This window comes from Chondrus crispus, genomic scaffold, assembly GCF_000350225.1.
Source record: "Chondrus crispus Stackhouse genomic scaffold, scaffold_2, whole genome shotgun sequence".
Classification (NCBI taxonomy): Eukaryota; Rhodophyta; class Florideophyceae; order Gigartinales; family Gigartinaceae; genus Chondrus; species Chondrus crispus.
Window position 1 is genome coordinate 980,804 of NW_005179057.1, and position 23,914 is coordinate 1,004,717.

Below are 23,914 nucleotides of genomic sequence, written 5' to 3' on the forward strand. Positions count from 1 at the left end.
GCGCCGGCCGCTCTCCCGCCCACGCACGCACACCCCCCCCTTCGCCTGCCGCACCCCGCCGCACCCGCACCCGCACCCGCACCCGCCCCCGCACCCGCACCCGCACCTCATCCCGGCCCCGCTGCTACACCAGCCGCCCGCCGCGCCCCCCCTCGCCACGTCCCCGCGCACGCTGGTCTGGTTCCGTGTGGACCTGCGCCTGCACGACCACCCGGCCCTCACGCACGCCTTGTCGCACCCGCTCGTCACCCCGCTGCCGGTCTACATCTTCGACCCGCGCCACTTCGGCCCGGCCCCGTCGTCGAGCACGTCTTCGACGTCCACCTTCCTGCGCACGGGCCGCCACCGTATCCGCTTCTTGCTCGACGCCGTCGCCTCCCTCCGCGCCGCCCTGCGCGCGCGCGGCTCGGACCTCCTCATCCGCGTGGGCCACCCCGAGACCGTGCTCCCGCTGCTGTGCGCCCAGCTGCGCGCGAACCAGGTCGTGTGCCACCGCGACGTCGAGACCCCGCTCGTCTTCATCGAGCACGCCGTGTCCGACGCCCTGCGCGACGCCAACGTCTCGTTTGTCCCGCTCTGGGCGAACACGCTGTACCATCTCGACGATTTGCCGTTTCCGCTGGCGGACACTCCGGAGGCCTACACTGGCTTTCGCGAGGCTCTGCAGGCTACCGTCGCCATACGGCCCGCGCTGTCCGCGCCTGAGAGAATGCCGCCGCTGCCACAGGTCCCGCTTGGAGAGCTTCCGACCCCGGCAGACTTGGGCGTCGCGGTTGAGCCCGCGGAACGGCTCTCGCTGCCAGGGGGGGAGGAGCACGCGTTGGAAAGGTTAAACGCGTTTGTGTGCAAGGCGACACGGGGGGAGGAGCATGTGTCAGGGGCGGAGTTTAATATCCGTATCACACCGTGGGTCCAGATGGGCTGCGTCAGCCCGAGGAGGATTTATTGGGAGATTAGGAATGGCGTAGGTGACCAGGCGTGTAGCAGTATGGGGTTTGAGCTGGTGTGGAAGGATTTTGGCAAGTTTATCAAGGCAAAGCTTTGCGAGGAGAGGTTGCAAAAGAAAGAGGCGCGCCTGGAGCCAAAGGTTGGAGCAACCTTGTCGGTCCGTTGATTCACCATGGCGGCGGTCAAAGAGTTATTTATTCGCCTAGTCTTGTAAACGCCATCGTTGTTGTGCCCAACGTTAGAGATATGTTGCCCTCACAACCCATGTGCATTCCAGCCGGCGAGGGAGCCCGACCGCTTCGGCATTCGCTCGTTGGCGACCCAAAAGTGCCTCATCTCCACAAATTGCGGTGTCTCTACTTCCTCCATCGTCACCATCGCCGCCTCGCGACACAGCGCCTCCAAGTCCGCGCCGCTCATCCCCACACTCTCGCGAGCCATCCGTCTCACAACTTCCTCCTTCACGCCCTCCTGTTCTTCCACGCGCCCACGCTGTCCCACCGCCACCCCGCGCAAAAGCTCTCGCAGAATCTCCTCGCGGTCCTGCAACGCGGGCCGCCTCACCTCCACCAAATGGTCCAGTCGTCCGGGCCTGAGCAGCGCTACATCCAGCGCATTCTTATCGCCCGCGCACGCGAGAACAAACACATCGCCCCCCGTCACGCCGTCCAACTCGGTGAGCAGCGACCCGAGCACGCGCTGCTCCACCCCCGTCCCTCCCGCGTCGCCCCCCGCCATCCGCCCGCCCCCCATCGCTTCGAGCTCGTCGATGAAGACAACGCACGGCGACAACTCCCGCGCACGGTCAAACAGCGCCCTTACACGCGCCTCAGACTCGCCGAGATACTTGGAAAACACGTCCGGCGCGTTGACGTGCAGCCAATTTGCATAGCGCAGTCGCCGTAGAAATGCAAGCGCCAGCCGCGTCTTCCCGCAGCCGCGCGGCCCGTGCAATAGAACGCCGCGTGGTGGATCTACTCCGAGTCTGTTGAAGGTGTCCTTGTGTCGGACCGGCCACTCGCACAACCGCACCAGCATCTCTTTCACATCTGCGTATCCACCAACGCCGTCCCAGTGCGTCGTCGCGTGAGCCCCTGGCGACATAGCACTTGCGTTCACAAAATCGAGCTCCAGCGTCCCGGCTTTCGGCTGATGCGCCGCAACTACCTTTTTCAGCCGCGCATACCCTTCGCAACCGTCCTTCCCTTTCGCAAGAAACCTGAGCAGCGTCAGGCGAAAATCGTTGGGGGCAAACCCTGGCGACCAATCTGCCAACTCTCTTGCCTTCTCGTCAACATCCAATTTCTCCCCATTTCCTGGTCTCACATGTATAAGCACACTCCGCCACGCCTTCTCTCTCGTGCTCCGCGGCGGCGGGAGCATATGCACGACCTTTTCCAAGCGCCCAGCCCTTAGCAAAGACGCCGACACGGTCTTCTTATCCGCGGCCAGCGCGAGCACAGTGGTGCCAGCACAGCGGGTGAAGATGCCCTTGGCCAGCCCCTCAGCATGCTGTGAATCGAGATCGTCTAAGCAGAGCAACCTTCGCTGTTGCACCAGCTCCGAGGTCGTGTCGTGGTGGGGCTGCGCGCACGAGATGAAGGACACATCTGAAACTGCCGCAGAGACGATTTGGCGTCGCGTGGGACGGTCAAAGCCGGTCAGAAGTAGGCCGGAGGGGTGGCCGCTGAGCTCACGGGTGAGGGTGGCTACGCTTTCCGCTAGAAGGACGTCGTGGGCGTTGGCGCACGGGGGATCGTTGAGAGAAATTTTGTCGAGAGAGAGCGGCAGTGCCATTGAATGTTTTGCTGCTGTGTCACCTTTTTTGTCCCTCTTGTCCGAAAGGGATTGTTGTGGCTCATGATTTCGCGAAGGAGTGGCTAAGATGCAAGGCACGCTGGCATACCGGGTGGATCAAGGAACTCCCTCACCAACAAAAAGAATTCCGACCTTTACTGCCAAAACATTTTGATGAAATTGCGCTTTGGATGACCGATAGGACAATCTCGTGAGAGCACCCGGCTCCGTCCAAGACCTCGATAAGAACGAAGCCTCGCCTCGGAGCAGCGCTTCGATCAGGACGGTAGCAATACATCATTAACCGCAATGACAGAGCCGAAGCAAAACGCTTAGTAACTCGGCACCGCCATGCCCCTACCCTACCAGTTCGGGCCCTCAATTGTCTGTCCGCGCCGCCCTCGCTCCGTCGCACCCCGCCATGTGCCCGTGGCCTTTGCCACTCCCAATCTGAACGCCCTTTCCGTGCGCTCGAGACAGATCAGGCGTTCCTTGGAGTTTTGGAGACGCGTCATCGCCATCTGGACTTCCTTCAAAGTCACACAGGCCTACGTAGCGCTGCAGCGACGCTTCAGAAAGCCGGATTGGCCCGCCAAGGTCTGGAGCGAGCAACATGTCCGTGCGGGCGATAAAATGCTCGACCTTTGCACGTCGCTGAAGGGGTTTTACGTCAAGTCAGGTACGTCGCACTTCCGCCCATTGCGGCCCCCCGTCCACTCTGAGACGCCATCGTCACACTCACATGTACACTCATGGCGTTCCCGCTCGGCATAGGGCAACTCGTTGCGTTGCAGGCGTTTGTCCCGATGGTCATTAGGAGAAAGCTGGCCATTTTGCAAGACGACATGCCCCCCATGTCTGCGGAGGAATCGCGCCGCGTTATCGATGAAGAGCTACAAAAACTGGGCAAATCGAGCGCGATTTTCGAGTCGCTCAACTTAGACAACGTACTCGGTAGCGCAAGCATAGCACAAGTGCATCGCGGGAAGCTGCGCGGCGGGCAACAAGTGGCGGTCAAGGTGCAGTTCCCCGAAATGGAGGCGCTGATGCTTTCCGACCTAGCAAACTACCGCGTACTCGCAGAGGTGCTGCAGAGGACCGAACTGAAGTTTGACCTTATCGGGCCCGTCAAGGAGCTCGCCAAGCAGGTGGCTATGGAGTTTGATTTTGTCGCCGAGGCGGAGGGCATGGACGAGATTAGACGTGCCCTTCGGCAGTACCGTAGTGTGTCCGTGCCGGCAGCTGTGCCGGGGCTTGTGTCTCGCAGATTGCTAGTGATGACCTACCTGGACGGCGTGCCTTTGACAAAGCTGGACGGGAAGCTCGGCAAGTTTAGAAGTGATAGAGTTGTGCGCAGAATCGGGCGCAAGGTGCTTGAAAACCTAACGGCATGCTACGGCAAAATGATTCTGTCCGACGGTTTCTTTCAAGCAGACTGTAAGTGCAGATCGAGTCTTCACGCGTCCGTCTTTCGTCGTGATTCTATTTTTGAGGCCTAACTTGTGAGTATGCGTGTTTTGAATTGCTTGACGCACAGGTCACCCCGGGAACATCCTTGTGAGAAACGCCAAGATCGACATTGGGCTTCTCGATTTCGGACAGACGAAACGTTTTTCCGGCGAGCAGCGGGTAGCATTCGCACGTCTAGTGGACGCAATGTCGCGGCAAGACACGCGGGGAATCCGGGTTGGGCTAGAGGGCCTGGGCATCCACATCAAGGCGTCGAAGCGTGCACGGAGGGGGCAGTGCAGGAAGACCACGCTGACGGCCGAGGAGCAGCTTGCGTACACGATGTTCGACACGGCGGCTGTGCCGGGCGTGTCGGACAACCCGTTCTCGGAGGACAGCGCTTTGCGCGTTGCCACCGTGGACGAGCTGCCGCAGGACCTCGTGTTCCTGCTCCGCACGATGCAGCTGCTGCGGGGGATTAGTAGCGCTACTTTCAACGCCGACTTTTCGATGGTGGCGTACTGGGGGGATATTGCTAGGGCGCAGCTTAGGGGATTGTCGCGCGCCTCTCCGGCGCTTAGTCCGTAAGTTTGTCACGTGAGAGAGTGGTCTCTCGACAGGGCCGCTCCTAACCGGGATTTTTTATGGGTGGCGTGAGGATTGTTTGACTTCGCGCTTTCTTAAAGGGGAATGAGCCAACTCCTCATCAGCAACATGAAATGGAAATTTACCGTATGGTGGTAGTGGCGGGGATTTGTTTGTGACGGTGGAGCGCAGTTGAGGGGGGGAGGGTGTACGGTGTGTGTGTATGTGGTGTGGTTGTCCCTGTGTGTCCTCTCGTAGCTCGGAGAGTGACAACGGGAACAGCGCGTCTCGTAGCACGGAGGCGCGGCTAGAGACGGAGCGAGGTGCGCTTCGGTCCACTCGTCCACCCGTAGGACAGGGTGGAGTGGCGTGTGGCTTCGCGGGTGTTGTGGTTCTGCTTTACTGTTCAAGATGTTTTTGTTGTTCCCCTCTCCCTTCACCTCGAGAAGAGAGTCGCATGCTACATCTCACCCCATGCACGCTGCGTGCACTTTATGGATCACGCACGACCAATGTACACATGTGAAGATATTCGTTGTTTTACGATGGTTGATAGTCAGTGGGACATCAGCTAAACAGGATCCAACATGCTACAGTAGCGCTACAGTAGAACAGGACGAATGAAACATTAAAAAGGACGAAAGATTCAAAAGGAAAACAAAGAAAGAGAAAAAGACATGATGAAAAAGGAGACACGACACGAGGGCGGCAGTGCCGGGGATGGGTGGGAGAGAAATAGACATGGGGAGGAGAGGTAGCGGGATAGGACAGCTCGCTTCTACTACTTAGAGCATCTCCACCAAGGCGTGCAACAAATTAGCAAAAGAGCAAAATACTTGCACAGTTGTACAAGCTTTATTGGCTGGGCTATATTTCAAAATTTGCTCATTTGCTATACATATTACATTTCCCACCGGCGAGAGCTTAGAGGATAGAGGCCGTACAGCCCCAGGGTTCAAATCATGGACGGGATCTGGTTTCAAGAAATGGCAGATGATCAACTAGAGAGCATCACAGAGACACTTCTCGGGATCGACGGTGAAGAGGCGGGAGAAGCGAGGCGCTGGTGTGGTTCGGTCCCGGGAAAGTCTCCCAATGTGAATCGCAATCGCAAAGAAGCAGCGCACAGACTACATCTCGACTACTTCTCAGAATGCCCGGTGTACTCTTCTGACCATTTTCCAGACGTTTTCGCGTCTCTATTGCGGTATTCCACCAAATTGTTGAACGTATTCAAGCCCATGATCCATACTTCACGCAGCGAGAGGACTGTACAGGTAGAAAGGGTTTCACGACGGTTCAAAAAACTACGGCAGCCCTTCGCTTGTTGGCATACGGCTGTTGCGCAGACTCGATTGACGATTACATCCGGATGGGGGAATCTACAGCGTTGGAGTGCCTAGCAAAATTCTGCAGTGCTGTGAACGATGGTGGGTTTGAGATGGATTGCGATGCAACGCAGTAAAGAGGTGCTCGGTGTATGTTCGCTCGCAAAGTGAAGGCGCGAAGAACTGAACTTTTCTCGGATTTCAAGGTGTTTCGGTTTAGCGCCACTCATTGACCAATCATAATGCAGCACTTGTACCAAAATATTTGCTGAAATAGAACTTCGGGTGAGAGTCATTTGAGCAAATCGGACTGATTTGCTCGAGGCAATTTCGGCGGTGTTATATTTTTTGGCACTTTTTCGGTCTGGTGGGGAAGTCAAACTAGTATACAAATGAGCAATTTATCAAATTTGATCAAATTTGGTATTTTGCTCGTTTGCCACTGTGTTGGTGGAGTTGCTCTTATGGGTCGGCGGCGAGGCGGGTACAGCGAGACGCCCAGCTGTCAGTAAGTGCTTACAGACGCGTGCTATTTCTCGTGGAGTTTTGTGGTTCCGTGAACTCCGATGCCCCTCGATCCCCGGGGGAGCGGGTGGCCGTCGGAGACTTTATTGCGTTGCGACTACGGTATGCCCTATTCCTATGTCTTATTACTGGAGTGTGCCGTACTGTCGTCTGGATGTAACTACTGTTGTTTTGCAGTGTGTGTTTCGCGCACACCGTCCGAGCGTCGCTTTTGTTTTTCTGGATGTAACCACACTCCCCCTGACGCGAGTGGTGGTGTGCGCGAGTCGTTGTGGCGTAAGTGGGGTGGTAGGCGTAGCTGTATGTGGGTTTTGTGCCGCTTGTACAGCGTTGCCTTGAGGGGTTTTGTTAGGATGTCGGCGTACTGCTCCGTTGTGGGGATTCTGCGAATTGTGATTTCTCCCTTTTGTACGATGTCGTGGAGGTGGTGGTAGCGGACATCTATGCACTTGCGGCGTCGTGTGGCCCCCATGCTTTTCGCCATTTGGGCCGCGGCGGTATTGTCGATGTGCATGGTGGGGCGGGTGCTTGTGATCCCCGTTTCTGTGATGAGTTTTTGCAGCCATGTCGTGAGTGTTGCCGCTTCAGCCGCTGCTATGTACTCTGCCTCGCAGGTGCTCTTCGCCACGACTGGCTGCTGCTTCGCCAGTCATTGTACAGGGGCTCCGTTGACCATGGTTAGCATCCCTGTGATTGACTTCCTGGTGGTCTGGTCGTTCGCGTAGTCCGCGTCGGAGTATGCGTTGACTGTCACTTCTGTTTCCTTATTCGAGGGCATGAGTATATCTTCGTCCTTCAGTGCTCTCAGATATTTTGCAAGCTTCTGTACAAGTTTCCAGTGTCTGCGTGTTGGTTTCTTGAGTGCTCGGGCGAGGGAAGTGGTGGCGAATGCTATGTCGGGGCGGGTGCTGTCCGCGATATATCGGATTTCTCCGACAGCTTTTTCGTATGTCGCGGCGATTTCTTCACATTTTTATTCGCCTTCTGCTGGGGGATCCATTTTGATGCCGTCCAGATAGGGGGTGCTCTTGGTGTTGCTCTCTTGCTGGGAAAGGAGGTTCACAACGTTGTCGATGTGCTCTGGTTGGGACAGGTGTATTCCTTCCTGGCTGTACCTTATTGTCCAGTTGAGGTACTTGCTTGGCCGCCCCATTCTCTTGACCTTGTACTTTTTTTGCAGGATTGTGTATAGGTCATTGATGAGGGCTTGGCTGGTAGCAACTGGAAGGAAGTCGTCCATGCTAATACCTACGAGTATGGTGTGCCCTTTTTGCTTTTTTGTGAACAGTGAGGTGTCCGATCTCATTTGTTTGTAACCATGTCGTTTGAGGTGATGGTGCCGCTCTGTACTGTATATATTGGCTGCCGCTGGAGTCCCGTATAAGTTGCCCTTCAGCTCGCCATGTGTGCTTCTGTGTTTGTACGTGCCATCGAAGCGTTGAGGCTGCCACACGTATACTCGGTTTTCGTGTTGGTATTTCTCATGCAAATATGCTCCAGTGATGTCGAAATGCCCGATGCTCATATTCATGGAGGCTGCTATGGCGAATAGCGTTCTGATCGTGGTGCGGTCTGCCATGTACGTGGCCGTTTTTTCGGGATCGTAGTGCTCGTGGGGTTTCATGCGGTCTCCTCGTATCGAGCATCGCGCTTTCCTTGTTGTGGTCCCTTGCCCTTGTCCATGTTTGTATCGGTAGGTCATAGTGGTCGGGATGATGGCTGTGCGTGCATGGTTGGGTTTCTGTGATGCCCAGTCTATCGCCTTCATGTCGTCTATTTGCTCCAATTCTGCGTCGTGCGCTATGCTCCATTTGTGCGCGTCGGGGTACAGTCGCGCTTGTTTCAGTTTCTTCGGCGGTGTGGTTGTTCTGTCGATTTTTGTGGGCACTGTGCGCGTGGCGCGCTTGCGGTTGTGTTGGGTTTTCTTCTTTGCGTTTTGTGTCATTTGCGATTGGCTTCGTCGGGGCTGTGTGCGAGTTGCGAAGGCTGCTGTTGTGGTCGTGCAGGGCTCCCTGTGTTGGTGGTACGGACGGAAGTTGTCTGCACGCATTTTTGTGTATTTGCGTGTGACAATGTGTTGCACACATATGTGTGTTGTCTATTCCGTACATGTATCTTATTGGGGTGGCCTTTTGTTGCAGCTTCGGGGCGTTGGGCTTGAGAATCGGCGTGTAGCCTACTTGTCCAAATGTGAACATTTTCTGCATTTGCGGTGCGGTGCCATGCCATGCTGTGTGCGGGATGCTTTTCAGGCCGTGATGGTATGTTAAGTTGTATTTAAATACCGCGTCGTAGAGTGCATCCTGCCAATGTGCGTCTGGGAGTTGGCTGTGCGACAGTGTCGCTCTCACTTTCTCCATCAGCGTGCGGTTTATCCTTTCTGCCAGCGCATTCTCCTGAGGAGTGTATGGGGTAGTCGGGCGAAAGTGAATTCCTCTCTTTTTGAGCTCTTCTTGTACTGATTCGGCGAGGTACTCTTTTGCATTGTCGGTTACCAGAAGTCGCGGGTACCGCTTGTTCTGGGCGGCGATGTGCTCAATAGCGTGGATGATTGTCGTCGGGACTTGTGCTCTGTTGTTGAGACAGTATACCCATAGGTGCCGTGTTGCTGTGTCAATTATTGTTATGAAATAATTAGCGTTGTGTGTGGATGGCGGCTTTATGGGTCCACATACGTCCGATGAGAGGCTGTCTCCTCTTGCTGCGTGGTGCTTGGTTCTCCTGTGGGGTCTGGCTGTCGTTTTGCCGTCAATACAGCCACTGCAGGTTATCTGTGCGCTGTTGTCTGTTAGACCTTTCGGTAGGGGTGGCAAGAGGCCGTTCTTGGACATTATGGATATGGTTTTCGGGTGGGCATGGCCCAATTTGAGGTGCCACTCGTGCATGAGTTGTTGTGTGGCGTTCCGTTTCGCTTCTTTGTTTTGGGGTGCTGTTGTGGTGCGGAGTGTGGGTTTGCGTTTGGTTGGTCCCGAGTACGGGGTGCTGTGTGTATGCCTTTTTGTGAGTGCTGGTTGTTTGGTTTTTGTTTTTTGGGAAGTTGTCTTCGTTTTTATCGTTCTTTTCTTACTTGGGTACGTACGTGCGCCTTTGGCGGTTGGCTGTGTCTCACTTGTGAATCTATATTGTCCTTTCGAGTAGGATGCCGTTAGTATGGCTGTTGGTATCTTGGTCGGTTCATGCAGTCGTGCGTGTGTTCTTGTGAATGTGACATGACCGTGTGCAGTCAGGTCGTGTACCGAGAGGAGATTTTGTTGGGTTTCCGGTGTGTGGACAGCTGGTAGACAGATCTTGTTATTCTTCGTCTGTATTCCAATGTTGCCGGAGTGTGTGATGCGTACGCGTTGGCCAGTGGCAGTCTGTGTCAGTGTACCGGTGCTGGGATGCATGCTCGCGTGGGGTGTAGCGGTATGCGTTGGTTGTGCACCGGAATCCAATATGAATGTGTCCTTACCTTCGAACGTGTCCTGTTGCTCTGTAATTGCGTCTTCCAATATTTGGAGGCGTTCGCGGAGCTCATTCACTTCGCGTTGTTCTGCGCTTTGCTCGTGGTTGCCGTTGTGGGACGCTGTGGCTCTGTTTGCGTGTGCTTTGCGTGGTGTGGTGTGCTGTCTCCTTGCCAAGCATTTGTCAGTGCTGTGCGTGACACTGCCATGGATGTGGCACCAGGTCCCTTTGTGGCCTTGTGGTCTGTCGTAATGTCTCTGTGTGGTTTTCGGTTTGGTGGTGCTTTGAAGTCTGCGGTTCTCTGGGTATTTATCCCATTTTGTGTGTGGTGCAGCGGGTAGCTGAGCCTGGTGTGTGTGTGCTTGCGCTTGGATCAGTTGTGCTTGTTGGATGTGATTCTTGAACTGACGGATGGTGTCTGGGGGAGTGCATGCCATCATTATGGCCACTGTGTGCATGTCCGGGTGTTGCGCCAGCCCGTGTACCAGGTATCGGCTTGTGGTGCGTTCACTGTCGATGTTGAGATATCCAGAGATCTGCATTCTGTAGCGTATGTCTCTGTGTCCGTTGACGTATTCGTTGAGCTCTTGTCCTGGTTTGTATTGGAGGTTGCGGGCCTCGGCGTCCAAGAGTTTGTGGTTCTCGCTGGAGCTGGTGTCAACGACATCTTTCAGTATTCTGCAGATTCTTTGCGGGTCGTATCTTAGGACGTGTTGTGGTAGCAGTCTCACTACGCTCTCACTGAGGCTTTGCATGATGGCCTTTGTGAGTTGATCTTGCTTGTTTTGTTTCTCCTGCCTTTGGGCTGGATCGGTCGCTGGGATTATCGTTTGGTTGAGATGGTCTTGTGCGTCGATCTTTCTTGCGTGGAGTTGTAGTGCATCATACCAGTAAGAGAAATTGGAGAGCGTGAGTAGTGGGAGGCATCCCTGGGACATGCTGGTTCTCTCGCTCATTTCGAGATGTCTTGGCTGGTGATCTGCTTGTGGCTTGTTGGTGTGACGAATCGGAGGAGGTCGCTGGTTGGTCTTGTGCGATGGTGCAGTTCGGTTCGTCTTTTTGCCCTGCGTGCGCTATGTTTTACGTCTTCTGTGTGCGGTGTTGGGTGGGACGGATCGTGCTCAGTGGTTCGTGGTGCCCATAACCTGTGGTTCCGTGAACTCCGATGCCCCTCGATCCCCGGGGGAGCGGGTGGCCGTCGGAGACTTTATTGCGTTGCGACTACGGTATGCCCTATTCCTATGTCTTATTACTGGGGTGTGCCGTACTGTCGTCTGGATGTAACCACAAGTTTCAGCCCTATACTGTACACACAGTGTACATTGACGCGTACACTGTTGGAATTCAGCCTTATCCCCTGTCATTACGCGTACGTGTACATGTGTATATGTGTACACCTGCACCCGTAGGGACGGCGGAGGGTACTGCCCCTTAAGGGAAGAAGGGGGATAGAAAGAAAAGGGGGTGGAAGGGGGGCAGCGGAAGACTTGTCAACTTCACATCCCCAACGTTTTTTATGGGGCACTGGCGTCTATGCCCCATATTTTAAATCTCCCTTCCTTGTGTTGCAACAGCACAATCGCCATGATGGCATGTGCCAGTTGGCAGGCCTTCTTCCACAGTTTCCATCGATACCACTTTTGTACGGCGAAAGCCCATTTTTGAGTCTCACTACAACTCCTAAAAACGCATCCATACCACTCAGAATTCCCGTACCCCATATTGCTCTCTGTACCCCATGTATAGGGTACGGCGCCCCTTATATGGGGACCTGTTGCCCACAAACGTCGAAAATTGGATACTTTTATGTAGCAAAGAACACGTGCATCTCACGGCAACGAAAAGCTCGACCGAGCTCCATGATATCGATCTCAGCAGCTCTGATGCGCCATGTTCCCCGTTGATGTCGCAGGGGGAACACGACAAAGAAAGACCTTGCACGTCTTGCATTGATACCGGGTCTTGTGCCCTGTCCGCTTCAGTTTCTTGGTTACTCCCCCGGTAAGTGTAGTCTTGGAACAACTCACGCACCACCGCGCCGTCCCCTTCACGAAATTTTCTTTTAACTCCTTTGCACTGCTATGCAACACCCACTCATGAAAAACGTTCATATTCTGCCGCAAAACGTTGAGTTGTGATGTACTCTGAGACTTCGAACGCAATCGAACTCTAGCCCTCCCAATATGCAATGGCGTTGGTGCATCATCATTAGCATTGTTCACCCAAGAGGCTTCCGTCTGCTGTGATTCTTGTAGTGTTGTTCTTTCAGATGTTTGACGACGCCCGTTGATCAGAAGCGACTGGAATAAAGACTTTAAACATTCTCGGTACGAAAATCTATTCGCTCCTTGTCTCCGCCAGTCTCAATAATTCTTGCCTAAACTGTCTTTTGAACGAGCAAGACGACAAACATAGTAGACGTTCACTGCCGCAATCTGAATAAAGCGCCAAAGCATTGTCGCTTTCGGATGCATTGAGGACATTTTAAAGTGGCAATTACTCACAACCCGTGACATAACATCTCTTCCTCCTTTGTTTAGATTCCACCATCCAACAAGACGAGGCCTCAAGTATTTGGAGGAGGGTAATGTGCCATTTTGTAGGACTGTGCGATGAAGAGCACGCATTACATTTATATCTGATTTGACAGACTTGTAGTCCTTTCCGAATCCATAAACGACCTCAAAGTAGGCGGGGATAGGGAGATTATGGTCTCGGGACCACGGAATGTACAAGTCTTGAACGTGCCGCAGAATAACGCTTAAAGTGCAACCAATTTCCCTTGGTGGCTTAATGTACGCGACAAATTCAATATCTGAGCCTGTCGCAGCAACAAACATAACAGCGTTGCCGTATACAGATGCATGGTGCAATATTTGGTATCTGAAAGCTTTCCATGGAATTACGTACTGAAACATCTGACACAAATGTGTAGCACAAGTACCGTCGGACCTCAGGCCGTGCTACAGTGTCGAGCTGTAGTCGCCGGCCGAAAGAGTATCAGAGTCGAGCTGACTCCAGTGCACGTGGCAGGCGGCGTCCGCTCGCCTGGCCACGCTCGATTCTGCCTGAATCGAATTGCAACATGTCGAACGCCGACAGTGGCACATCGAAGCGCCCGTTCGGGCGTTCTATATGATATTGTCTTTAAGTAAAGGCAGCGTTCCCTGGGGGAGCACCCCTGGGCAGAGCGAACTTGCCATCGTGTGTGCGTTTCTGCTCAAACCCCCCTGCACGACGCAAGGTTAGCCCAGAGCCAAAGAAGGGGGCTAAGACTGTGTGGCGTGCACGTTGTGCCCGGCGCCGCGATCGAGTCGATCCCCTACGACCCGTTACAGTAATTGCTTTCCGGACGGAGAGGAAGTAGGACTTGCAGCGATTGCGGCCCAGTCATGCCGCACCCACACAACCACACGCTCAGTGAGGCTGGCAGCGCGACCATGCGCCAAACTATCCTTACCAATGTGTAACCCCCGCGCCTGCAGGGGGTTTCGACCAAACATTTAATCAGCTTCTTGAAGAAGAGGGAATTCTACGAGAAGCAGGTGGCGGAGCAAAACAAAGAACCTGGGACCTCCATCATGCCTATGTCTTATCGCGCATGCATGGATGACGCATACCTCAGGTTATTCATCACGGCCCAGTGGGTAGAGGGGTCTACCGTCGGGGAGATCACCGAGGATCAGCTAAAGCACTGCTTCAAGAAGAGGGCCAGTCTGTTGGTTGATGAAACGAATCTCCATCGTATTGACCAAATTGTGAAGAAGGTGCAGATGGACATGACTCTCATCGAAGCCGAGGATCGCGTATGGAGTTTTCATTTCCGCTACGTGCAGAAGCTGGAGAGTGCCAGTATTGGAGACCTCACGCAGACCAAGCCGCACATTTGTATCGAGCATATCATGACGCCCCTCCAGCCGCGTCGTCTGAAGTCTAAAATGAAACAGCTGGTACGCTGGAGGAAGCTGTATCAGTTCGACAAGAAGGACTTCGAAGCTTTCATGCGAGAGCTGGCCGTGCAGGCCAAGAAGATGGATGAAGAGGAGAACTCTTTTAAGAGGCTCCGAGATTGGCCCGATGAGAGCTCGAACTCGGACTCCATATCCTCGTTGGCCGAGGGTCGTAGCAAGGACAACCGGCCGAGTAGGTACGCGCAAGAGAACGCCGCGGAGATGCTAAACTGACGCCTACGCGCCTCCAGCAGAAGAAGGACTTTGCGTGGGGCAAGCGCAAGGACGACGGTTCGCCGAGCAAAGGCCGTAAGCGGCAAAGGGAGCTTCCTCCCTGCCTAAACGTTAGAACGTGCAAGGGGAGACACTTCATCAACGATTGTCCGAACTCATCCGCAGAGGAACAGAAGGCGCTTAAGGAGGAGTATTATTCAGCAAAAAGCAGAGGACAAGCCACGGCGAGGGGGAATCCAAGGGATATGTTCGCTGCATAGGTGCAAATGAAATTGACTCACATTCGGCCTTGTTCAGTGCGACGTTCGCGAAGGGGGCCGTCGAGAGCGTGGTGTTAGCCGACAGCGGGTCGGACACAAATTTGGTTCCGTCGTCGGTGCTGGAGCAACTGCTCCAGGCCGATGCGACCGCTAAGGTCACACCACTCACTCCCCCGCACCTATTCTCGCCTATCAAAGGAGAGGCCAAGATAGTTTGCAGGCGTGTCGTCACTGCCGATGTGCAGCTGCGCATTAGGCATGGAACAAAACTTTTGTTGCGAAACCTCGAGTGGCGGGTGAGTGACGAGGAGCTGGATTACGTCGTGATAGGGCGTCCGGTGCTGCAAGCCATCGGATGCGATAATCGGGCACTTTTGGCCGCCGCGTGCGACAAGCACGACGGAGTCATAAACGTGCCTGATGCGCTCAAGGTAGACGAGCAGGCTCGCCGGTCCGAGACCCGCGGGAGAATTTCAGCGTGTCTGTCCGCCGCGGGTGGTGTTTATCACAGTCACGGGTGCGTAGAAGAGGACGCTCTTGAGGAGTCTGATGTTTACATAGACTTGGGCGACGACAGCGAAGAGGACTTATCCGAGGCTTTGGACAACGCGGTTAAACGCGCCGTCGAGAATGGGTTGTCGAAAAAGGGCGCAGCTACCCTGCAGCAACTGCTCACGAGGTACCGTTCGGTTTTCGAATAAAGCTGGGGAAATCCGACCCAGTCCGGGTGCCGCCAATGAGGGTTGAACTCAACCCGAAGAAGCGGCCGGTAAAGGCCAAAGCGCGTCGTTATTCAGCGAAGCAAAGGGCTTTTCTAAACAAATACGTGGCGAAACTGGTGGAGATGGATTTCTTGACACCGAATCCGGATGCAGAGTGGCAGGCTGCTCCAATACTTGTCCCAAAGAACTCGAGGGCCACATTTCGTCTTGCTGTCGATCTGCGACCGGTCAATGCGGCGACTGTCAAAAAAGCGTGGCCGATGCCGCATTTGGAATCAGAACTACAAGACTTTGCGGGAAGCACCTGCTTCGCCACCTTGGATTTCTGCTCGGGATATTGGCAGCTGCCATTACATCCTGATTCTTATGGCGCTTGTGGCATTGTCTGCCCTAAGGGCACTTACTCATCGAAGCGCGCCCTTCCGGGTTTAACGAACGCGACAACGTATTTCCAGTCCACCATTGAGCCACTTTTTCGCGAGCTCCGGGCAAACATGAAGGCCTGGCTCGACAATTTTAACCTCCATTCGCGAACTGAGGCCGATATGCTTCGGTATCTCGAGACGTTCTTTGCCGTGTGCTTGAAGCGTAGGCTTCTTCTATTCGCACTGAAATGCGAGTTTTTCGCGAGGGAGATCAAATGGTGCGGCCGCATCCTCTCTGAAGACGGATACCGTATGAAACCTGCAAATGTCCAGGGTCTCAAGGACATGGCAGACCAGCAAACAGCGGATGAAGTGTGCCAGTTTGTGCACTGCTGCCGGTGGATGGCTACCTCCATTCCGGACTTCGCCCGCCGGGTTGCTCCGCTCGTGGCGGTGCTCGAAGAGGCGTATACCCGGAGTGGACGTTGCACGAAGAGGTCGATTCGCGGCATCCAGTTGCGGACACTATCCTGGGGCGCGGAACATCAGCGAGCTTTCACTGATTTACAGAATAGTCTCCGTGATGCCGTCAAGCTAGCCTACCCGAATCTGGGCAGGGTGCTGTGCGTTTACACAGACGCTTCTGATCGTTTCTGGTCGGGCATCGTAACGCAAACGGATGTCGAAAGCCTGAAGTTGCCTATAGAGGAGCAGCAGCACGAGCCGCTGGCATTCCTACGGGCCGAGTTTAAGGGTGCTGAAGGAAACTGGAGCACATTTCAAAAAGAATGGTTTGCAATTTTTCAGACGTTCGAGAAATTGGACTACCTATTCCTCGACGAAGCATCGGTCCATGTGCATACAGATCACCGCAACTTGTTGTTTATCTTCGCTCCGCTGGCCCTGGAACCGGCTATGGGCAAGCATGTCGTCTCTAAGGTGCAGCGCTGGGCGATCTTCTTGTCCCGTTTCGACTACTCCATTGCGCACATCGAGGGCCACCGCAACATCTTTGCCGACATATTGACACGTTGGACACGGGGTTATCGCAACGAGCGTCTGAGCACCAGAAGTATTTGCAGCATCTTACTCGCGTCGAAACAAATTGTCCCTGCAGCCAGCGATGTTGACTGGCCGGGGCTCGAGGAGCTACGTACGGCGCAACGGAGAGCGCAGGACAAACCGCGAAACGCAACAGCGGGAAGTGATGGGTTGCTTCGCCGGGGGGGCTGATATGGATACCCCCGGCTAACTCTGAGCTTAAGTTGAGGATATTGGTCGTTTCGCATTGTGGATCAATGGGACACCGAGGAAGAGACGCAACCCTCAGCGTGGTGAGAGAGGACTTCGACTGGGATGGGGTCGCTGGCGATGTCAGCGCCCTAGTACGAGGTTGCTTGCACTGCCTGGTTACGAGGACAGGCGAGAGGGTGCCTCGACCGCTAGGGCACGCCATGCACGGCGAGCGACGCAATGAGGTGGTCCATCTGGATTTACTCTTTATGGGTGAAAGCAGTGAGCACGAGCGTTACCCGCTCATATCACGGGATGACGTCTCTGGCTATGTATGGCTCTAGCCCTCAGAACACGCATCCAGTGAGGCCGCTGCCGAGGCTTTGGCGACGTGGATGACTTCGTTTGGCGCAATGGAATGGATCGTGTCCGATCAGGGGGCCCACTTTAAGAACCGGTTAGTGGCAGAACTGACGCAGGAGCTGAAGGTGAGTCATCACTTCACGACGGCATACACGCCCTGGGCCAACGGGTCTGTGGAAAGGGTGTGTCGGGAGGTGCTACGAGCATGCAAAGCATTGCTGCACGAGTTTGGTCTGTCACAAAGGGATTGGCCCGCAGTGACCGAGTGCCTTACCAGCGTGCTAAACCATGCGCCTCTCAAGCGACTTGGTTTGCGCGACCCTAGTGTACCGGGCGTTTATCGGACTCCTTTAGAGGTCTTTACGTCTCATCGACCTACTAGGCCGCTTTTGAAGGCGCTGCCGCTGCACAAGTATGTCAGCATCGACCAAATCGAGGAGGTTAGAGCCAGACAGTTGGTGGGTATCGCTGGGACGCAGCGGACCATGGACGCCATGCATAAGGAGGTTGTCGGACTGTCGAGTGCCTCGCGAAAGAAGGCTGTGGTGTCTCACAACGCCAAGACACATGTACAGGCCGCTAATTTTCATGTGGGGGATTTCGTCTTGGTACGTCGGGCGCAGCCCAAAGGACGTAAGTTACAATTTGTGTGGCGGGGACCTAGACGCATTAAGCAAGTCAAATCGGAATGGGTTTACGTGATAGAAGACGTGCTTCGGTCCCGGCTGGAGACGGTGCATGCTGCGCGATTACTGTTCTACAGGGGAGACATGGTAGATAAGGAGGTCGACCCTATTCTCATGCGCTACATCGAACACTCTGAGTCCACCTATCAGGAGGCTAAGGACTTGCGGGGTATCCGTGAGGTAAACGGGAGTGTCGAGATCCAAGCTGAGTGGGAGGGGCTGCCTGACCAAATCGATTGTAGCTGGGAGCCTTTACGTCGGGTGTTCGAAGACCTACCAGCGCTGCTGCATGACTTCCTATATACCGCCGCCGACCGAGAGCTGAAAAAGAGGGCGCTACGTTTGTGCTCTTTACAATAATCCCGAATCGCGAGCGCTTCGAGCCGATGGGGCACTGTGACGCACAAGTACCGTCGGACCTCAGGCCGTGCTACAGTGTCGAGCTGTAGTCGCCGGCCGAAAGAGTATCAGAGTCGAGCTGACTCCAGTGCACGTGGCAGGCGGCGTCCGCTCGCCTGGCCACGCTCGATTCTGCCTGAATCGAATTGCAACATGTCGAACGCCGACAGTGGCACATCGAAGCGCCCGTTCGGGCGTTCTATATGATATTGTCTTTAAGTAAAGGCAGCGTTCCCTGGGGGAGCACCCCTGGGCAGAGCGAACTTGCCATCGTGTGTGCGTTTCTGCTCAAACCCCCCCGCACGACGCAAGGTTAGCCCAGAGCCAAAGAAGGGGCTAAGACTGTGTGGCGTGCACGTTGTGCCCGGCGCCGCGATCGAGGCGATCCCCTACGACCCGTGACAAAAAGATGGAGTTTGAAAGAGAGAGTCCAAATCATCTCCCTGGTGAAAATTCTCGGCATTGAGACTCACTTCAATAAATGTCCCAAATCTGTTCCGAACGTCTGATACTTGCCTTAGAGATTCCTGTCCACAGAAAGTCTTAAACTCAAAGACCACGGCCCTTGCGTGGACACCTTTCCACGGTTTCTCCAGAAACGGGGCTCTCCAAAGAGAGGTTGTTAGAACTCAATCTTTCCATTTCGGCGAGTTTGACAACAGCTCCGACCATGTCGGGAGAAGTTGCCATGTGCGAGTCTAAATCTGCGGCACATTTTATCAAGCCATACTCTCTTGCTGCTACAACATTCATAGCAGCTTCTTGTTGGAGAGAGGCCGATACTGTAGCCCTAATAAATGGCTCATTTAGAGACCCTGCTTCCATCGCGACAGACTTACGAAGCGGCTTGAAGCACCAAGACTGTAGGCATAACTTTGCAAATTTTTCTTCCACCGACAGAAATTCCATGTCCTCCGCTGTCCAGCTAGCGAGTCTATCAACAATCCAATGTTTAGGCTTTCCTGAGTAGCCTGTAATTGATCGGATTTAGGACTCTCCCACTAGCTGTGTAACTTTCATCTTTTCGCCTATCGATTCAGGTATTGGCTCCAAAACATCTTGGGGCGTGTCATCGCTCTCTAATCCATCAGTTGATATGCCAATTAAACTAAAAAGATTGACCCTCTCTGCCATTGACCTGACAAGACTCGGGCAAGTGCGCGCGATTAGTTCACAAAACGATAAACCAACCGTTGATGTAAATTTTAGTCCGCGAGCTACAAACCAAAGTTTATCGTCGCCGGCTTGCCTCTCCGTTAGACAGACAAAATTGTTCTCAGCTTGATTGAGCACCATTTTTCCTTTTGAATATAGTATAGTCGATACTGTCTTGCTGCACGGCAGGGGGATATTCACTGCTCTCCATTTAGACCCAGAGCGGGACACAGTACTAATCGCTTTTGAAAAACAATGTCCTTGAGACAAAATCTTTCCTCGTCGTGACAAGTGTAGCAACTTTGCCCCCGCAGGCACTCGTTTCTCGAAGTGGGAGATGGAAAGTTTTGGTTTTATCTGGCCACACACGTTCCGCCCAAAAATCCGTTAGTATTCCAACCTCAGATACCTTTCGGGATGATGCAGATGACTGCTTGTCACCAAAATGAAACGGTGCTCCGTTACCTCGTTTCTGAGTTCCGACCAAATGGAGCTGAGAATTTGATAGCATCTTGATAACTTTGTTATTCACATAGCCTCGGTCAAGGAAAATTGTGCTTCTCAAACGAAAGTTAAGTAGCTCGGCATCGGGAAGCCCTTGGATGCGCCTAAGCTTTGTCTTAATAGTAGACACAGAATCCTCCCCTCTAGCACTGTACCTTTTCGCCAAAGTTAGATTGGTAACGGGACAGGCGATAGTAGTCTGTAAAGCACCTAAGCCCTTGCCAGGTATGTAAATATGCTTCAAACCAGTTTCGTGGGACAAGCGACGGCTTCTCTGTCTTGTCAAATCATCGTCGGCACTCATGTCGGTAGCATTTGGTACGTAAAAAAGCGGGACACACAGAGAGGCAAACACCTCTTCCATCTCGTTTATATCTCGATCATAGGCTCCCAAAATCTCGTGAATCGATCCAAACGTATCCGATTGTTTACCGTCGAGTGAACTGATAATATCGTATAAGCGTGAAATGTCGGCCTCTCCAGTATTGTACACGTCCGAGTTACGGTGATTGCCAAGTGCTGTCAACGAGGTCTGATAAAATGCACACCCGAAAACGGAACCAATTGCCCGGGACATCTCATCTTTATCGCAAGGGGCCTTGCGCCTGTATGTTAAACCACGATTGCACACCTGCATCAACAAATCTATGAACCGCCCTTGTAGAAACAGTTTCTGAAATAGTTCTACCGGTTCAATAGAAACTAAATCATCAACAGTAACATTGAGCTTTTGTGAAACCCGCGACAGGATCGCAGGAACGATGACGCCGACTTTTCGCATCACATCATCTTCGACATCTGTACTGGACACTCGGTAGTTTGCCGCACTTGGTTCAAGGTATTTGGTCTTACTTCCCTCATTCCCTGTAACTTCATCATCCTCGCTGTCGAAATCGTCACCAAACGGGAAGCTGTCGTCATCCGAGGCATCACCGGAAGGGTCAGGAATCATCGTGACGCAAATGGACACCCAGTCTCGAGACAAGCCGCACTTTTGTTGGCTACGGAGCTTTTGGATGTTCTGTATGTCCCTGATGTCAGGGTCAAGAAGATATCTCGGCTTCTGGTTTCTCAATTTGGGCTGTTGAACTTGCTATCTGTCGCCCAGGGCATGCTTCATGATTTGAAATCTATGAGGGGGAAGGAACAGGAAGGAACGCGGGCAGTCTTGGGCCAAATTACGGAGAATATGGGATACGGAAGTCCGATTATGGCGAACGGACCGTACCCCATGGGGATTTTGGAGTACGGGAGGTCATGATAAATTGAGGCGTATGAGGAACGGGCTGTACCCCATACCACGTTGGGGTTAGAGCATCTCTACCGCACGACCGCATTTGCCTCTCCAATCGAAAATATCTCGCCAAGTGCTTAATTTTTATTTGTGCCTCTATTGCTCTATTGCTCAATAGATTTGCCGGAATAGAGTCTCGGCGCAACTCTAAAGGGGGGTACCCTAATGTTTGGAACGGGAATCAAAAAGTAAATGAAGAATCTACTTCTCGGTGGGGTTAGAGGGTGGTTTTCACAGTGCTGTCAGCCTTATGGAATGCACAATTCTATTCCCAATGACAAACAAAAAGGAGCAGGAACACGCGATACGGCACCAGCATAACTCTGCGATGGAATTTTCTACCTCGCCGGAGTTAAAACGCGCTAAAGATCGAACACCAGAACCAATTTATTTAGCAAAAACATCAGCGGTTGAAACAAATTCCGGCGCCACGTCATCATGCTAGATGAGTCTACGAGACCTCTGTACTTTTTCCAGCGCATCCTGGCGCTTCATGACAACCCTATGACGTGCAATAGCCCTCCTCTCCTCCAAAGATCTGACCGTTCTCTTCAACTGAACAACGCTCACTCCGATTTCCTTCGCCCGGCGCAACCAAGCCGATTCTTGGAGACGGGTCACCTCAGCTCTCAACTTGTTCTCGCGCCTTGCTGTGTTCATCACTGTCTGTGCAGCACGCAGATCTTTCTCAACCTTTTTTGAAAGGTCCGTCGCGCGCTTATCGCGCGCGAGTGCTAATGCACGATCTGACGTCAGCACTGCTCCTTGGGTATTGTCTACAAAGCCACTTTCGCTAACCTTAGCGTCTTCCCCCAAAATTACTGACCGCATTTGAAGGCGCTTCTCTTCGAACAAACTGGCCATCTCTGTTACAGTCATGGTGACACTGAGTTCGTGCGCGGAACTCGTTCGGGGCACAGAAAGCAATTGGGACGAATCTATCGGGACGATTCCAGCTCGGCGGAATCCGGAAACAATATTGGACTGGTTAAAGGCCTTTTCGTAGGCGTACTTTAGCATTCTGCAAAAGTAGTATGCATCCCATTTATCCTCCATTTTGTGTCACAGCCATGTTCAAAGCTTCTTTCAGAGCTGCTTTAAACGGCGATAAGACACAAACATGCAAGGGTTGAGTTTTCCCTGAGGTATGCGTAGGAAGCGCGTAAACAATAATGTTGTTCTTGTGTAGAATGTCCAAAACAGCCACAGACATATGTGACCTGTACCCGTCATAAATTAGTAGCAGCTTCCGGTTGTTTGCGGTGAGGTCTTTGGTGTCTTGAATAAAGCGCACAGCCCAATTTAAAAAATTGAGGGAGTCCACACCTCCGATCTCTTCTCTCATCGTAACAATTGAACCTCGGGGCAAACTGTCTGCATATGTCTCAACACAAGACAATCCATTCTTCACCGAAACCCGATACGGCAGACGTTTTCCCTTATATACGAATAGCGGAGCTCCCATGTCTCCGGACGCACTAATCACATGAATCATGGTCACGCGGTTGGTGTTCAAAAATGTACCTGTTCGTGCATCCCGTGCCCCTGCTCTTGTCATATAAACCCGAGCAGTTTCTTTGCCATTCGCATCCTTTCCCGGTGTTGCGCCGGTCTCGTCCAGATTCCAAATTCTTGAAGGGTCAATACTGTGTTCTGAAATGATCTTGTCAAGCGTCGCAATGTGCATCGTCAATGTATCAGCGTTGCATGCGTGGAAACGGTAAGCCTCCTGACGATGGGGTCGGGCAAAACGTAACATATCTTTGTGCCGCTTGGTGAAGTTACGCAAAATTTTGGTCCCTGGTGACCCGTTTTTGAATGGAAGGAACACGCGTCGAGGAGCGGCCATACGACATAAAATCATTTCAACCGCTTCCTTAAGGTGTGCCCGACGCAACGGGATCCCTTGTTCGGCGTAGCGGGCTAGCAGCGTGACTACTAAATTCTCCTCGTGCGCAGTTAATGCGGTGAGTCGGCCTGGGCGTTTTGCTGTTTTGATGCGCAACGAATCGCGGTTGACGTAGTTGTAGATGGTGGACATTGGAAAGTGGAACTGTGCGGCAGCGGAGCGATACGTTTGTCCCCCGAGGACTGCTTTGACGGCACGCTGCAGTCTTGAGTTTTCGGAAGAGTGCTTCGATCGCTTGGTCATTTTTGTGACCACCAATGCAGGCGTGAAGGTCTCGAGACTAGAATGCCTTGACGCCGCTCCATGTGTGTTCCATGAAACGATGGTCTTTTTATGCTGCGTTTTGTGTGGATGCCATGCGGACTTTTGGCGGTACGTCTGAATTTTTGCGCGCCCATCGGTGTTTGTGTTTTGAAAGGCCCGCCTCTTTTGGCAGAGAAATGGAGGAATTGAAACAAGTGATGTCCTTAATGTAAATTGGTGCGTGGTATTGTTTGCGCAGATTTGTTTTTGAATCTATCCACAAGGAATTGAGCCATTGGCTTTTTTATGAACTTGCTGAGCATTGTTTGCTGTCTTTGGCCCAATATGGGGATAAAAGTTCGCAATATTTGGGATGTTCCGGTAATTAGGGCGTGTTCCAAAAATTAGGGCACCCCCCCTTTACTGGGCAGTGGCTGGTCGGTGCCGGCGATCGGATCTTCGGAAGCTGCAATCCATGCACGAGCAACAACGCAATTCTCCTCGGCAACCCAGTTCTTTGT

At 53.3% G+C, this 23,914-nt stretch overlaps 2 protein-coding genes across 2 annotated transcripts; one reads left to right on the top strand and one right to left on the bottom strand.

Moving 5' to 3' along the window:
* Positions 1-1,203: 1,203 nt before the first annotated feature.
* CHC_T00003740001 (hypothetical protein) lies at positions 1,204-2,745 on the bottom strand. Its single transcript, XM_005714597.1, has 2 exons — positions 1,456-2,745; positions 1,204-1,419 (listed from the first exon to the last, which is right to left on the bottom strand). The coding sequence occupies exons 1-2, from the start codon at positions 2,743-2,745 to the stop codon at positions 1,204-1,206; spliced, it is 1,506 nt and encodes a 501-aa protein (XP_005714654.1).
* Positions 2,746-3,096: 351 nt separating this feature from the next.
* On the top strand, positions 3,097-4,975 carry CHC_T00003741001 (hypothetical protein). The gene is made up of 4 exons (XM_005714598.1): positions 3,097-3,424; positions 3,520-4,182; positions 4,283-4,778; positions 4,939-4,975. Exons 1-4 carry the CDS (start codon positions 3,097-3,099, stop codon positions 4,973-4,975), a joined length of 1,524 nt encoding a protein of 507 aa, XP_005714655.1.
* Positions 4,976-23,914: the final 18,939 nt, after the last annotated feature.

What these genes read in the sequence shown, in the direction of transcription:
- CHC_T00003741001 (XM_005714598.1), top strand. Translation starts at nt 3,097, where the DNA reads ATGCCCCTACCCTACCAGTTCGGGCCCTCAATTGTCTGTCCGCGCCGC. An exon ending in CGGTTTCTTTCAAGCAGACT is followed by an intron (nt 4,183 to 4,282) that starts GTAAGTGCAGAT and finishes CTTGACGCACAG; the next exon opens with GTCACCCCGGGAACATCCTT. An exon ending in GCCTCTCCGGCGCTTAGTCC is followed by an intron (nt 4,779 to 4,938) that starts GTAAGTTTGTCA and finishes GTATGGTGGTAG; the next exon opens with TGGCGGGGATTTGTTTGTGA.
- CHC_T00003740001 (XM_005714597.1), bottom strand. Translation starts at nt 2,745, where the DNA reads ATGGCACTGCCGCTCTCTCTCGACAAAATTTCTCTCAACGATCCCCCG. An exon ending in TGCGAGAGCTTTTGCGCGGG is followed by an intron (nt 1,420 to 1,455) that starts GTGGCGGTGGGA and finishes GTGGAAGAACAG; the next exon opens with GAGGGCGTGAAGGAGGAAGT.